The following is a 15473-nucleotide window of genomic DNA, read 5'->3' on the forward strand; positions in this document are numbered from 1 at the left end:
CGTACGTATAGTATTTTTACTAAAGTTTTTTTTTTTTACCTTTTAAAGGATATAGGTATGTTACGACAAAGATAATTAAGATAGTATTTTGTTTTACTATAATTAAAGTGAAGAAAAAAAACTGACATTTTTTAAAGTTAGGTTGCTAGAGTCTAAATTTAATATTATATTGGTCTTTGTTTGTTAGCATCTAACAAATTTTTAAGTGTCAGCCAAATATATTCACCCTATTTCCTAAAAAATTTTAGTTCCCACATATTCATTGAATTTGGATAAAAAGCGTTGCTCACGGACGATAAGATTGTTGTTAGCAATGGGCCTTCTTGGCGTGGTGGGGTTTTGGAATTTGTTTTGACCATGTGGAATTTGTTTGGGACTTGGGATCAAGAGATAGAAAAGAAAAGAAAAGAAAAGAAAAGTGGAATCTGACGACTAAAAACAGGAAGATTGGGAAAGATAAAAGAAAATTGGAAAGAAAACAACAATACCCTAGGGTTGCGTATTTGTTGGTGGTTTTAGAAAAAAATAGGAAGTGGAGAGAAAGAGAGAGTGACGGTATCCTTGAAGGGAGAGGAATAACCGAGATCAAGGGAAGGAAAGGTTAGGGGGAAGTTGACTAAAATGGATTAAAATTTTACCTTTGTGACACTCCCAGAGTTCAATTTCTTTCATGAATGAGTATTGAGTTTCAATTCTTTCTCATTTCTGAAAGTTTGAATGCCACATCTGAAGATGCAGGTTTTAATAATAATTCAACCTTCATCATATTATATGTAATTTGTTCCGGTCAATAAATTTTATACAAAGCAATTTTTATTACTGTGTAATTGGTGTTTGCGATCAGAAACACTTACTTAAGAAACTGTTGTTGAAAAAAGTATTTTTATTTAAACATTTTTTTAAAAAATAAAAATAAAAATAAAACACATATATGTATAGAAAACTCTCTTGAAAAGTTATAATATAAAAATGTTTTTCTTTCTTATTTAAAAAAAATAAAAAAATAATTATAAATTAAGCAAAATTCATCAAACTCTCTTTAAGTTATTGAGTTTTTTCCTGTATATTTTATAAACAATTTCTCTTTTCTTTTGCTACTCATAACAAATTATCTTTCTCTTTTTTTATTAATTTCAAAATATTATAAACAAGATTTGTCAATAAAGGTGAAGGGCAGTGTTGGCAAATTATGATCGTTGTAGATGTTGTATGGTGGTGGTTGCCCGAAGTGGTAGTCGAAGGTTGGCATTCGGAGGTCGTCAGAGTGGATAAGGAGGTTGTTCAAGGACTGTTGTGGGAGGTGGTGGTTGAAGGTTGGATGGTGGTAGCGATTAGAGGTGACCTACGACGATCGTCAGAGAAGTTGTCAAAGGTTGTGGCAAGAGTTTTTCATACAAATGATGAAGATTAACCATTAACACACCAAATGTAATTTATTTTATAAAATTTGGTTTTAAGTGTTTATTTTAAACCAACTTTATTTTATCATTAATTTTAAGTAGTTGTAAAAGACAGGATATTTTTAAAATATTTTATATTTTTATTTAATCCTTTAAAAAACAGCCTAAATACACTTTTAGTTAAACTAAAAATTTGTGGATAGATAAAGGAAGGAGTTTGGATGCACCCAAGTTATTTCCTTTTAATTATTGAGTTTTGATGATGAGATTTTGTTGTTACTCTATTAATTTGCACGATTAAATATAATTTACCCCAGATAATAGGCACGATGGAGAGAGAAAGGAGGAAGAGTAAAATTTGGTGTGATTTCCGTGTCCACACCCGATACGAGACAAAAGGACGAGGTCACGGTTATTGTCTGTTATGACAGTTTGCCACGTTAGCTACACGTGCTTTTATGATCAGTGTTGGTTGAGCGAGGCCCGCATTGACGGTTGACCGTTCATGGGCCGGATAAATTGGACCCTACAAATCGCAGCACCTGCCGACAAGATTACTTTATTAACCATATCAATATCTCGTACTCATAATGACAAAGACGAAAATCATAAACTATATTTGATCTCTACAGTAATCAGGACGGTCACGGGATCCACCCAGGGCAAAAAATTAAATTAAATGAAAGATAAATATTATTTGACAGTTGACGTTGAGATGCCCGTTTAATACTTCGCCACAAATTAATGGATATTCTCTATGCCCTGTCACATCTATACACGACGCGTGTACCTCTGCTTTCGGGCTTAGACTGACCACTTCCGTCGAAACTGCCGAGATGGCCGTTCCTTCAAATCTGTCGCTTGTTTGGACTTTGGGCCATCTCACCAACGACTAATTAATTAATCTTACAGGCCTCTTTACTCCAACCACTGCCATCAACCAACAAAATAAAGGAATCTTTTACTAATAAAAAAGTTTAGTACATTTTTAGTAAACTATACAAAAAAACAAGATGCTTTGGATAACCTTTGAACCTTTAGTTAGGCTATTATTATTATTCCAAATGTTAATCTCATTTACATCGTAATTCTCTATATGATTTTTCACAGCTAACACTATCGTCAACAAAGCAGATTTTAAATATATAAGAATTGGATAATTTTAATCATTAAATTTTCAAATGAATATGATATTTTTGGTAAATATGAGAATTTTTCTGAAGACTACTTTAAGGCATGACTTAGAATTACTGTGAAATTCAATTTATAGTTATAACCATGAACTTATACAGGATATAATTTAGGATTATACAAACGTTATTTTGTATTATTATATAATTTATACATTACTCAATACATATTATATTAAATAATGAATTGAGTTTATGATGTAAGTTGTTGTATTTCAAAATATTTTTATATGTATTTAATATAATTATGGTTTTCAAAATGTAAAATTCAAAATATGAATAGTGAAAGCATAAAAAAATTGTAAAATTTGGATCACAAAATTTTAAAACAATTTTTAAAAAACAGAATTCTAATTATCTGTTAAATGCACGTCGATCTTGGTGAATTAAAATAAAGGTCTTTAACTAAGATAGCCTAAATTGCATATTATACTACAAGATTGACCTAAATTTATCAAAATTTTCATAAATATTATAATTTAACTAACATTTTACACAAATATAAGGTTCAAATGACCAATTTACCCATCTTTATTATTAATAATATAGAGAAAAAAAAGACCATGATTAAGATTTACATTTATTAGATATCTTATGTAAATATGTAAGTGATTAATTCTATTGTGATAATATTATAATAAAAATTATCTCTTAATTATTTTTCTTTTTGTGGTTTTGTTAAAATATTATCTCCTCCCGAATTCTCTCACTTCCCAATTTTTCTCTCCATCCATTTTTTTCATCTTGCATTATTTTTCATATATTTCACGTAATTATATAGTATACATTGAATAATACGACATATATTTTATTAATGAAAGGTTCTCATATCAATTTGTTTATGTATTTTATTTCAAATATTCATTTTATATGTAATAAGTAATAAGTTATGTTTGAAAAAATAGTGATTATTATATATTGTTAATTCAAGGTTAGTAAAAATTTATATTTCGTATTCGAAATACACTATGGTATATTGAGTATATTAAATATAATATCATTTATATATTATTGAATATATGAATTAGGATATATATGTAACAAATCACATAAGAAATATGTATTATGAAGTAATATATATGTAAGAATTACAAAAAAATAAAAAACAAATCACAGAACTTAAAAAAAATGTGTTGTATTATTGAATATATGCATTAGTATATATGTAACAAATCACAAAACATAAATGAATTATTCAGTAACATATATGTAAAAAAAAATACTGAATGAATATATAATTTGTATATATATATGCAGTAAGAAAAAACCATAGAACATAAAAGAAGATGTGTGTATGTATTATTGAATATAATGTAACAAATCACATAATACAAATTTATTATTAAGTGGTATATCATAATATATACGAATGACGTGACATTTAATAAAAATTATATGTCGAACACAACAAGAAGATGAATTGAACAATAAAAAATTAAACAAAATAGGAAGAACATAATCATAATATATGCTACAAAACAGAAAAAGAAATAACAAATTATTTAAGGAAAAAAAATATATGCTACGAAACATAAGTAGAAAAAAAATACATATTTCATATTGTATAATATGAAGTTATATATGTAAGCAAAATCTCAATAAAGTGCAAAATTTGAATAAAATGAAAACGAAAGTAATTGATTGAAATTTGAAGAAAAATAACGTAATTAAATACATATTGTATAATATGAAATTATATATGTGTAGGCAAAATCTGGGTAAAGTGCAAAATTTGAATAAAATGAAAACGAAAGTAATTAATTGAAATTTGAAGAAAAGTAAAGCAATGGAGGAAGACAACTTTAACCAAACTTCAAACTAAATTGAGGAACAATATTAATAACAGTGAAATGGATGGAAAAAACGATTAAGTAAAATATTTATAATTAGTTTTCATAATAAATTAAGTAAAAGAAGTTGTCATTTACCATTAATCTAATATAAATTAGGAAATTATTTAAATTTAATTTTAAAAATGATATATAGTTAATAATTACTGTCCTATAAATTCAGGAAAATATAATAAAAAAGAAAATTAAAAAATAAATTATAATTTAGAACATTTATCAAATTTACTGTTAGATTTAGATATTTTTTTTTTCTAAATCTTTATTTTATAAACAACAGTAAAGTCTTTTCCGTCTGCAATTTCTCGTTTCCTTCGTAGAAGAGAAAGCTGCTCCTCAGCCATTCCCTCGGAGTTCCCTTGGCTGCCCTCACAGGTTTGTTTGTCCTCCTCATCCTCGGCTTCTTCCCCTCCAACAATGGCAATCCTTTTCGCCGCCCACTATCTGCTTTTTTAAGCTTTTATTTGCTTTTAGATTTTTCTTCGTTGTTCTCCAACCAACATGCCGGTGTTACATAAATCGAACAAAAAAAAATCGTTTTTTCAAACCTCTCTACCCTATCTCTCACGCTTAGTTTTTTCCGTAACTGCATCTTTGTTTTTTTTTCTTCACCTCTACAAAACAAATGCATGAACTTCAGGAACACATTCATTAAATAAATAAATTTCTCTATATCATCTTTCTTGCCTTTTACTATCCTCTTTAAACGTTGTTATATCATGGTTCTTCCTTTTCACCATCCTTTTTATTTAGGTATGTTTGCCATATTATAAATACGACTTTTTTGAGTTTATCATGATGTAGCCTATTCTTTTCATTTTTTATTGTCAGTGTTTTTCTTGTGATTTCTTCTATTGAATTTAGTCATGAGGAGTTGGGGATTGAACATCAAATCTTTAGATCAAATGTTTAACCTCTTAATGAGCTATGAACAGGCTGACTTTTTTCTTGTGATTTCTAATATGGGAGGATTGTGTTAGCAGGGGGTTAGTGTGAACAAGCAACAAGGAAAGGGCTATAACAACCTTACTAGAATGAGCAATATGAGATGTCAACACTGTGCAGGCCCTCTTTCGAAGGATATGGTCTTGTGCCTTCTTCTAAGTTTTCTTCTATCGTCTTGACCTACACAGTCTCACTTTAATCTGTAATTCGTTGTATATTACAGGAAACAAGTGCTTGGACAATTCCTCCTCTTATTAGGGATAGCTTCTCTATGGTATTATTCCTTTTTTTTATGGAACCTTGCCTTAGAAAATTGGATATTGTTCTTCTACTCTTCGAATATAGACCATTTAGAAAATTGTATATTGCCTTAATCTCGCTTCCTTTCATGTTGTACTGGCCTGTGCATGCTCGTGATAACCCACTTTATTGTTGTGATGTTATCTACTTCTTGTAGATTGGCTCTGCTGTTGGTGGTACTGCTAGTGCTTTCTATGGATTTAACAATGGTAATATACACCTTCCCTTTCAAATTTCAATAAATCCAACAATTACAATACAAGCTATTATCCAAATGGCCTACTAAATTACATGATCAACACTAAACAATCCTACGTACTCTTCTATATTCTGTTGTGTTTTATATCTTAAATAGCTCATCTTTTATTCCCATTGCAGTGATGCCTGTTGTCCAGAGATCAGTGAAAGGGCCAATGTGGTTGCATTTTCTTATTGGTGTAAGTACCTTTCTGCTTTCCAATTTGGTATGCTTGTGAACTGTTGCAAAATCTTTCTTCAGCTTAGTGATTTTTATAGCTCAAGGGGCGATGCACAATAGTCTTCTAGAGCTTAAGCACTTGGCGCAAAATTAGTTTTTTTTTTTAAGGTGCGCACTATATATAAAAGTACTGCATTTAGAAACCGGCTGATTTGAAAAGGGAACAAAAGCCCATGTTTTTTTCTTTCTTTTAGAAAACGGAATTGCCACAAATGAAATTAACCAAATTGGACCAACATGAACCGAATGAAATTGTGTGAACCCACAGAGTTGAACCTAGAAGTTCTTGTTTTCGTTCTTCGTGGGTTTTTGGTCCTATCCCATATCTGTTGATTTGATTCAAATGTTTTCTTTATAAACTCAAGTTGTTTGTCGTTCTACCACCTTGAGTTGGGGGGTGTTAAAGGAAAATAGAGTTTATTCTTATTTAATATTTCCATATTTGTATTTTTTCTTTATTAGTATTTTTAGTCTCTATTTATTCACCAATGTATTCGGTTATTCTGTACTTTGATCGATTCAACATATTATATGAAATTATCAGTTTTTTCCTTATTAGAAGCTGAGTGCCGCTATAGACTTCCAAAATGATTGGGGAACCTTTTGATTTCCACGAGCGGGTGCATCAAGTAAGGGAGATGTGGGGGACAAAATATAATGTCCATCTTTTTCTTATGCTCTTTGCTGCCTGATCTGTTTCTACATGCCTTCTAAGATCCTAACATTAGTTGGTGCTTCCCAAATAGCAGTGGATGATTTTTTCCAGCTCATCTCTGGCACTCTTTCTTATGGCCAAGTGGGGTAATTCTATTTGGAGGGAATAAAGGACCTTCCAATGACAGTTAGTTGCATAGAAGCTTTATTAAGACAATCTTTTGTAATTACCGTTTCATGTGTCCTTTTCATGATCCCTGACTTGGCGGGGGATATCTGACTTTCTCTTCTTTTGATAATGAAATTCCAGTTCTTGTAAGGAAAAAAAAAGGTTCTATTTACTAGAGTTCATTCACCAAAATAAATATTGCGTCAGATATTGTTCTACATTCTACCTTCTATTTATAGGTAATTAGGGAGTTCATTGAACAATTGCCAATTTTGTTTTAGGTTTGAGAAAAACAAGAGGATTTTTAGAAAAGTGGAGATCTCTGGGGAAGGTTTGGTCTTTCAATTGAGTTTACCTTTGTTTGTTGATTTGATAATAGAACTGGCAATGCTAATGTTCATTATGACCCAACCAAGGATTAAAATATTTATGGTGGTATCTGTTGGAATCCTTTCCTTATTTTCTAGATATTTTCTTTGGTAGAATCCTAGAATATTTATGGAAAATTATGGAAATATTTTCCTTATTTCCTAAATCTTTTTCTTTTTTTATTTCCTTGTATTCTCTATTTATTCTTCCTTGTACCTATTGTATTATTGAATAGAAAGTAATAACAACAAACAATCGTAGTTTTTCTTGCGGTACTCAGGTTTCCATGTAAATTAGTGTGTGTCTTTTGTCTCTCCTTTCAATAGTATCGATATCAAGATTTCAATTTTATAGATATATCAATAAAATATTTATATCAACGGATATTTGTGTAAGTCAAAATTTTGAAAACTTGTGTAGATTGATATTAAGTTGTTTTTACTCTTAAATCAAGTTATAGATATTGTTATTGGTATTTCTATTTATATTAGATTAAACAGATGACAATTTTTATATTGTTCAAGCATTTATTAAAGATATTAATGACGTTTGCGGATATTTAATATCGATATGTAACTCTTCAATTTACGGATATTTACATTCTTGGACCTAACCTACTGCTTTTGGATTGGTAATATGGATTGTGCTTCACTGGATAGCTAATTAGGAAATAAGTATGCTTGAAAAATTTAAAGCAGTGGTATAGGGCGATGGTCTATGGAGGACTTTTTTTTTATTTGTTGTAATTTCTACTATTACGGATGATTATGTGCTATTACTGTGTGTATTGTTTAGTCTTTACTGTCTTACTCATTTCATATTTGTAATGTCTTTTTTCCTATATGAGAATATGAGAATTAATTTTCGCATATTGAATTATTAAAACGATATTAATACTTGTTTATTTTGTTGTTTCTTGGGTCATCTAGATGAAGAGAAATAATAAGATCTTTATAGACATGAGGAATGTAGAGTAGGGAGGAAGTTTGGTCCTTAAATTTAATACCTTGCTTTGGGCTTGTGTCGAAGAATTTATTTATTATTTTTTTAGATCTTATTCTCTTGGATTTAGCCGTTTTCTTCTCTGCAAGGCTAGTCCCTGTTTGTTACCCTTTTCCCCTTAATGAGAACTTTTTTTTTCTTTTAAAAAAAGAAAATAAAATGCTGGTGTTCATAGGGTGCAAGTACAGCTTCTTAAGATGAATTTCATGTTTTAGTCCTCTTGATTGGAAACATTTTATCTCACTTGCAGGCTCCTCCTGTGATTATATTTTCTTCGGCTTGTGCAGGAATGACAGGTTGGTTATTTTGTTGTTATTTAATATTTAATAATTGGAGCTGGCTTTTTTATTCCTTTCTCCAAAATGTTTAATAGTATGGTATGGCAAATTGAGAACTTTACTTATTTAGGATGGAGTAGTAGTGAGGCGCAATTCCATTTTGTTTGGCATTGGTAATAGGAACACATCATGAGTAAATTACCTTAAAATAACTTTGATAGAGATTATTTGTGATATTTTCATTTGAAGATGATATTAAGTACAAAAATTGTTACTAAATGGTTGCTCACAGGTGGTGCAGTTCCAGCTTTGGCCCAACTTGTTGCTTCATCTTATCATTCATTAACATCGTCTTCAGAGGATGATAAGACTCAGGATTCAAGATCTTCTTCCTTGTAGTGATAATGTATACAGTGGGGATTCTTATAGTATAGGTTTATACATACAAATCTTATATTCCGCTTGAGGATAAGACGAAATTATTTATTTATTTATTTATTTATGTGTGCTACATTTATTTTCGTTGTGAGCTACATGATCTCGAGCTGTGAGTCTTTAGGTTTTGGCCTCTTAAAATGAAATGCATGGTTCTTGTTATAGGGGAGGAGCATCCTTTATATATAATGTAGAACTTCTAAAACACTTGGGGAATCCTAGTCCTAGATAGACTTGAGTTATTGGTGAGTAGGGCGAATGTAATATAAAACAAGTGCATTTTAAGTATAGAGAACATAAAAGGAACAATTCATAATTCATAGGCTTCAAAAGATTTGGTTGGGGTTTTGTTTTGTAAACAATTAAATTGAGAAGAAATCAAATGATTAGAGAGAAGGAAATTCAAAAGTGGTTTCCGCCTTCGTGAATTGTATCAACCTTTATGTTCCTAATTCTGCCCAACTAGGTGAACAGATCCTAGCGCATGTGGCTCTCTATGCACCTGTAACTCACGCTCTTTCAAGCACGCTGTGAAGACCTTTATGCTAATTAGGACCACAACCCCAAGGCTTTCACATAGTTTGAATTCTCAAAGAAAACTTAGTTCATAATAACGTATGGAATAGTAGAGGATAGAAAAGTGAATTGCCTTGTTAAATTAAATGAGAAGTCTAGAGCTAAGAATAAAAGCTTAGAAACCAAGATAAATCTAGGGCTAAGAATAAAAGCTTAGCAACCAAGATAAGTCTAGGCCTAATAAGAGCTTAGTTAAACTATCACACCTCTTAAACGATCACTTGACATGTATTTAGAACCAAGAAGTTTTAAGTTCTACTCCCAACTTTTATTAAAAAGAAAAAAAAAAAAAAAAAGAGAGAAATGAATAGCTTAGTTATAAATCAATGTTTCATAAATGTTCTAATTTTTGGAATTTATTTTGTTAGTATATTTGCTCTTAAATTTAAGACTTATATACCTTTGTATTCAAATATGTATCTTATTAAAAAAAATAAAATTATTTATCTTTAATAGGTTAAATCAGCTTATCGATGGATTTTGTCGCTTAAATTTGTGTCAAATATTTAATAGAATTACACACCAAGTGCTAGTGTTAGTGGTCAGTTCGGGTTGAACTCAAGGAGCACGATAGTTTTTCAAGTAAAACAGTTTCCAATCGAGGTAACCGGGGTTGTTTTCAAGTGGAATGGAAATAAATTGCATGAGAAAAGTGAATTGTAAAATTCAACGACTAAAAGATTTTAGCTTGGGTCAAAATGAAACTTCCTATTTTGATTTGTTCGATCATGGCATTTTCATTACTAGATCTTAATGACAAATTCCAAACAATTTATAAGAAACACTAACTAAATTATCCTAACCACAAGTTAATGAAATTCAACAAGATGAAAAGCTACGTTGATAAAGCAATCATAATCCTCAATCCAAAGATCCAAGCTATTAACGTAGGAAGAACCTTTGAAATAATAAACTAACACCTCCTTATACTAATTTAGATCAACAAAGAGAAAGTTAGGATTAGATTTGAGTCACTCCACAATCAAACTTGATCAATGTTAGATTGAATGACTCGAATTGCATTCTATCACAAGAATTGCAAATTAAGGGATAACTCTCAAAATAAGATTTCAAATTGCATTCATCAAAAGTCTTGTGCTTACAATTGAAAGGATAAAGACATTATATAGCATTGTAGATGTTCTATCCTAATTAATAAAAATACCAAAAGTCTTTGAAACATTAACTAATCTTTTTATCTTCCAACAACTAAGCTATTAATGGTAGTTACCCTAACTTGTTCAATTAAAACAAATGAAAATAATACAATAAAAATGTGATATTAAGTAAGTCGTGAGATCTTCAAATTGTTGGCTTCAAGGAAGCTTAACGTTTACCCCACAGTCCACTTCAATCGAGAAAACGTTGACCTTCAAATCTCGAAATGGTCATTCGTCTCTTGTATTAGTATGTGACACACGAAATTCATGGTGAACCAACCCAAACTTGTTAAATTAAAACAAATGAAAATAATACAATAAAAATGTGATATTAAGTAAGTCGTGAGATAGTCAAATTGTTGGATTCAAGGAAGCTTAATGTCTACTCCACAGTCCACTTCAATCAAGAAAACATTGACCTTCAAATCTCCAAATGGTCCTTCGTCTTTTGTATTAGTATGTGAAACATGAAATTCATGGTGAACCGATCCTATCCATTGTTGTACATGAGGAATGAATGATTGTTGAATCTTTGATGCTTTAGATCTTGTAATTGGTGCTTTCGAAATAAGTGGAACACCATGATTCACATCATTTTCTCCCTCTTCAAAAGGATTCGTCTTCGAATCAAGATATTTAGGGTTTTGGGGCGAAAATAAAATTTGAATATCAGACATATTTTTTTTGGCCTTTAGCATAGGGGTCGGGTGGGGCTCGTTCGTGGTGCACAATGGTTGCGCCAAAAACGGTCCAAAAATGGCCAAGGTTTTAGCCTAAGAAAAATCGACCGATTTTTAACCTTGTGAAAAACGTCCCGAAAATTAACAGATAACTACTAGGCAACCTCACTTCGAGTAATATTAAAGTTTTTTCCCACAAAAACTGCTCGGAGATGCCCAAACTCAGTTTTTATTTTCGTCCCAATACTTTTCTTCCAATGGTTTAGTTGTGTTTCTTTGATCTTGTGCAACCTATTTAAACCGATGATAGCCCGCGGATAGGTGTGGAAACCCATCTATATTGCACCCTGTATGACACAGAAAAAAAGCCCAGGGCCTAGGGGTCGGGTGGGGCTCGTTCGGGGTGCACAACGGTTGCGCAAAAAACGGTCAAAAAATGGCCAAGGCCCATACGAAAAATCGGCCGATTTTTAACCATGTGAGAAACGTCCCGAAAATTCACAGATAACTACTAGGCGGCCTCACTCTGAGTAATATCAAAGTTTTTTCCCACAAAAACCGCTCGGAGATGCCCAGACTCAGTTTTTATTTTCGTCCCAATACTTTTCTTCCATGGTAGTTGTGTTTCTTTGATCTTGTGCAACCTATTTAGACCGATGATAGCCCGCGGATAGGTGTGGAAACCCATCTATATTGCACCCAGTAGACACAGAAAAAAAGCCCAGGGCCTAGGGGTCGGGTGGGGCTCGTTCGGGGTGCACAACGGTTGCGCCAAAAACGGTCCAAAAATGGCCAAGGCTTTACCATACGAAAAATCGGCCGATTTTTAACCATGTGAGAAACGTCCCGAAAATTCACAGATAACTACTAGGCGCCTCACTCTGAGTAATATCAAAGTTTTTCCCACAAAAACCGCTCGGAGATGCCCAGACTCAGTTTTTATTTTCGTCCCAATACTTTTCTTCCCATGGTAGTTGTGTTTCTTTGATCTTGTGCAACCTATTTGGACCGATGATAGCCCGCGGATAGGTGTGGAAACCCATCTATATTGCACCCAGTATGACACAGAAAAAAAGCCCAGGGCCTAGGGGTCGGGTGGGGCTCGTTCGGGGTGCACAACGGTTGCGCCAAAAACGGTCCAAAAATGGCCAAGGCTTTACCATACGAAAAATCGGCCGATTTTTAACCATGTGAGAAACGTCCCGAAAATTCACAGATAACTACTAGGAGGCCTCACTCTGAGTAATATCAAAGTTTTTTCCCACAAAACCGCTCGGAGATGCCCAACTCAGTTTTTATTTTCGTCCCAATACTTTTCTTCCAATGGACTAGTTGTGTTTCTTTGATCTTGTGCAACCTATTTAGGCCGATGATAGCCGCGGATAGGGTGGAAACCCATCTATATTGCACCCAGTACGACACAGAAAAAAAGCCCAGGGCCTAGGGGTCGGGTGGGGCTCGTTCGGGGTGCACAACGGTTGCGCCAAAAACGGTCCAAAAATGGCCAAGGCTTTACCATACGAAAAATCGGCCGATTTTTAACCATGTGAGAAACGTCCCGAAAATTCACAGATAACTACTAGGAGGCCTCACTCTGAGTAATATCAAAGTTTTTTCCCACAAGAACCGCTCGGAGATGCCCGGACTCAGTTTTTATTTTCGTCCCAATACTTTTCTTCCAATGGACTAGTTGTGTTTCTTTGATCTTGTGCAACCTCTTTAGGCCGATGATAGCCCGCGGATAGGTGTGGAAACCCATCTATATTGCACCCAGTACGACACAGAAAAAAAGCCCAGGGCCTAGGGGTCGGGTGGGGCTCGTTCGGGGTGCACAACGGTTGCGCCAAAAACGGTCCAAAAATGGCCAAGGCTTTACCATACGAAAAATCGGCCGATTTTTAACCATGTGAGAAACGTCCCGAAAATTCACAGATAACTACTAGGAGGCCTCACTCTGAGTAATATCAAAGTTTTTTCCCACAAGAACCGCTCGGAGATGCCCGGACTCAGTTTTTATTTTCGTCCCAATACTTTTCTTCCAATGGACTAGTTGTGTTTCTTTGATCTTGTGCAACCTCTTTAGGCCGATGATAGCCCGCGGATAGGTGTGGAAACCCATCTATATTGCACCCAGTACGACACAGAAAAAAAGCCCAGGGCCTAGGGGTCGGGTGGGGCTCGTTCGGGGTGCACAACGGTTGCGCCAAAAACGGTCCAAAAATGGCCAAGGCTTTACCATACGAAAAATCGGCCGATTTTTAACCATGTGAGAAACGTCCCGAAAATTCACAGATAACTACTAGGAGGCCTCACTCTGAGTAATATCAAAGTTTTTTCCCACAAGAACCGCTCGGAGATGCCCAGCTCAGTTTTTATTTTCGTCCCAATACTTTTCTTCCATGGACTAGTTGTGTTTCTTTGATCTTGTGCAACCTATTTAGGCCGATGATAGCCCGCGGATAGGTGTGGAAACCCATCTATATTGCACCCAGTATGACACAGAAAAAAAGCCCAGGGCCTAGGGGTCGGGTGGGGCTCGTTCGGGGTGCACAACGGTTGCGCCAAAAACGGTCCAAAAATGGCCAAGGCTTTACCATACGAAAAATCGGCCGATTTTTAACCATGTGAGAAACGTCCCGAAAATTCACAGATAACTACTAGGAGGCCTCACTCTGAGTAATATCAAAGTTTTTCCCACAAGAACCGCTCGGAGATGCCCGGACTCAGTTTTTATTTTCGTCCCAATACTTTTCTTCCAATGGACTAGTTGTGTTTCTTTGATCTTGTGCAACCTCTTTAGGCCGATGATAGCCCGCGGATAGGTGTGGAAACCCATCTATATTGCACCCAGTATGACACAGAAAAAAAGCCCAGGGCCTAGGGGTCGGGTGGGGCTCGTTCGGGGTGCACAACGGTTGCGCCAAAAACGGTCCAAAAATGGCCAAGGCTTTACCATACCGAAAATCGGCCGATTTTTAACCATGTGAGAAACGTCCCGAAAATTCACAGATAACTACTAGGAGGCCTCACTCTGAGTAATATCAAAGTTTTCTCCCACAAGAACCGCTCGGAGATGCCCGACTCAGTTTTTATTTTCGTCCCAATACTTTTCTTCCCATGGACTAGTTGTGTTTCTTTGATCTTGTGCAACCTATTTAGGCCGATGATAGCCCGCGGATAGGTGTGGAAACCCATCTATATTGCACCCAGTATGACACAGAAAAAAAGCCCAGGGCCTAGGGGTCGGGTGGGGCTCGTTCGGGGTGCACAACGGTTGCGCCAAAAACGGTCCAAAAATGGCCAAGGCTTTACCATACGAAAAATCGGCCGATTTTTAACCATGTGAGAAACGTCCCGAAAATTCACAGATAACTACTAGGAGGCCTCACTCTGAGTAATATCAAAGTTTTTTCCCACAAGAACCGCTCGGAGATGCCCGGACTCAGTTTTTATTTTCGTCCCAATACTTTTCTTCCAATGGACTAGTTGTGTTTCTTTGATCTTGTGCAACCTCTTTAGGCCGATGATAGCCCGCGGATAGGTGTGGAAACCCATCTATATTGCACCCAGTATGACACAGAAAAAAGCCCAGGGCCTAGGGGTCGGGTGGGGCTCGTTCGGGGTGCACAACGGTTGCGCCAAAAACGGTCCAAAAATGGCCAAGGCTTTACCATACCGAAAATCGGCCGATTTTTAACCATGTGAGAAACGTCCCGAAAATTCACAGATAACTACTAGGAGGCCTCACTCTGAGTAATATTAAAGTTTTTTCCCACAAGAACCGCTCGGAGATGCCCAGACTCAGTTTTTATTTTCGTCCCAATGCTTTTCTTCCCATGGACTAGTTTTGTTTCTTTGATCTTGTGCAACCTATTTAGGCCGATGATAGCCCGCGGATAGGTGTGGAAACCCATCTATATTGCACCCAGTATGACACAGAAAAAAAGCCCAGGGCCTAGGGGTCGGGTGGGGCTCGTTCGGGGTGCACAA

The 15473-nt window shown here is 34.6% G+C and overlaps 1 protein-coding gene across 3 annotated transcripts; it reads left to right on the forward strand.

Annotated features, from left to right (window-relative positions):
* Nucleotides 1-4679: 4679 nt before the first annotated feature.
* Nucleotides 4680-9231, forward strand: LOC105435977. Of its 3 annotated transcripts, none has more exons than XM_011660074.2 (7): nucleotides 4680-4812; nucleotides 5421-5522; nucleotides 5606-5656; nucleotides 5840-5891; nucleotides 6061-6119; nucleotides 8605-8650; nucleotides 8925-9231. In XM_011660074.2, the coding sequence occupies exons 2-7, from the start codon at nucleotides 5472-5474 to the stop codon at nucleotides 9029-9031; spliced, it is 366 nt and encodes a 121-aa protein (XP_011658376.1). In that variant the 5' UTR covers nucleotides 4680-4812; nucleotides 5421-5471; the 3' UTR covers nucleotides 9032-9231. The 3 variants fall into 3 exon arrangements, with proteins under 3 accessions (XP_011658376.1, XP_031744138.1, XP_031744137.1); XM_031888278.1 differs by having other exon boundaries at nucleotides 8934-9231; XM_031888277.1 differs by lacking the exon at nucleotides 4680-4812 and adding an exon at nucleotides 4820-5190.
* The last annotated feature ends 6242 nt before the right edge of the window (nucleotides 9232-15473 follow it).

This window comes from Cucumis sativus, chromosome 6, assembly GCF_000004075.3.
Source record: "Cucumis sativus cultivar 9930 chromosome 6, Cucumber_9930_V3, whole genome shotgun sequence".
In the NCBI taxonomy this organism is placed as follows: Eukaryota; Viridiplantae; Streptophyta; class Magnoliopsida; order Cucurbitales; family Cucurbitaceae; genus Cucumis; species Cucumis sativus.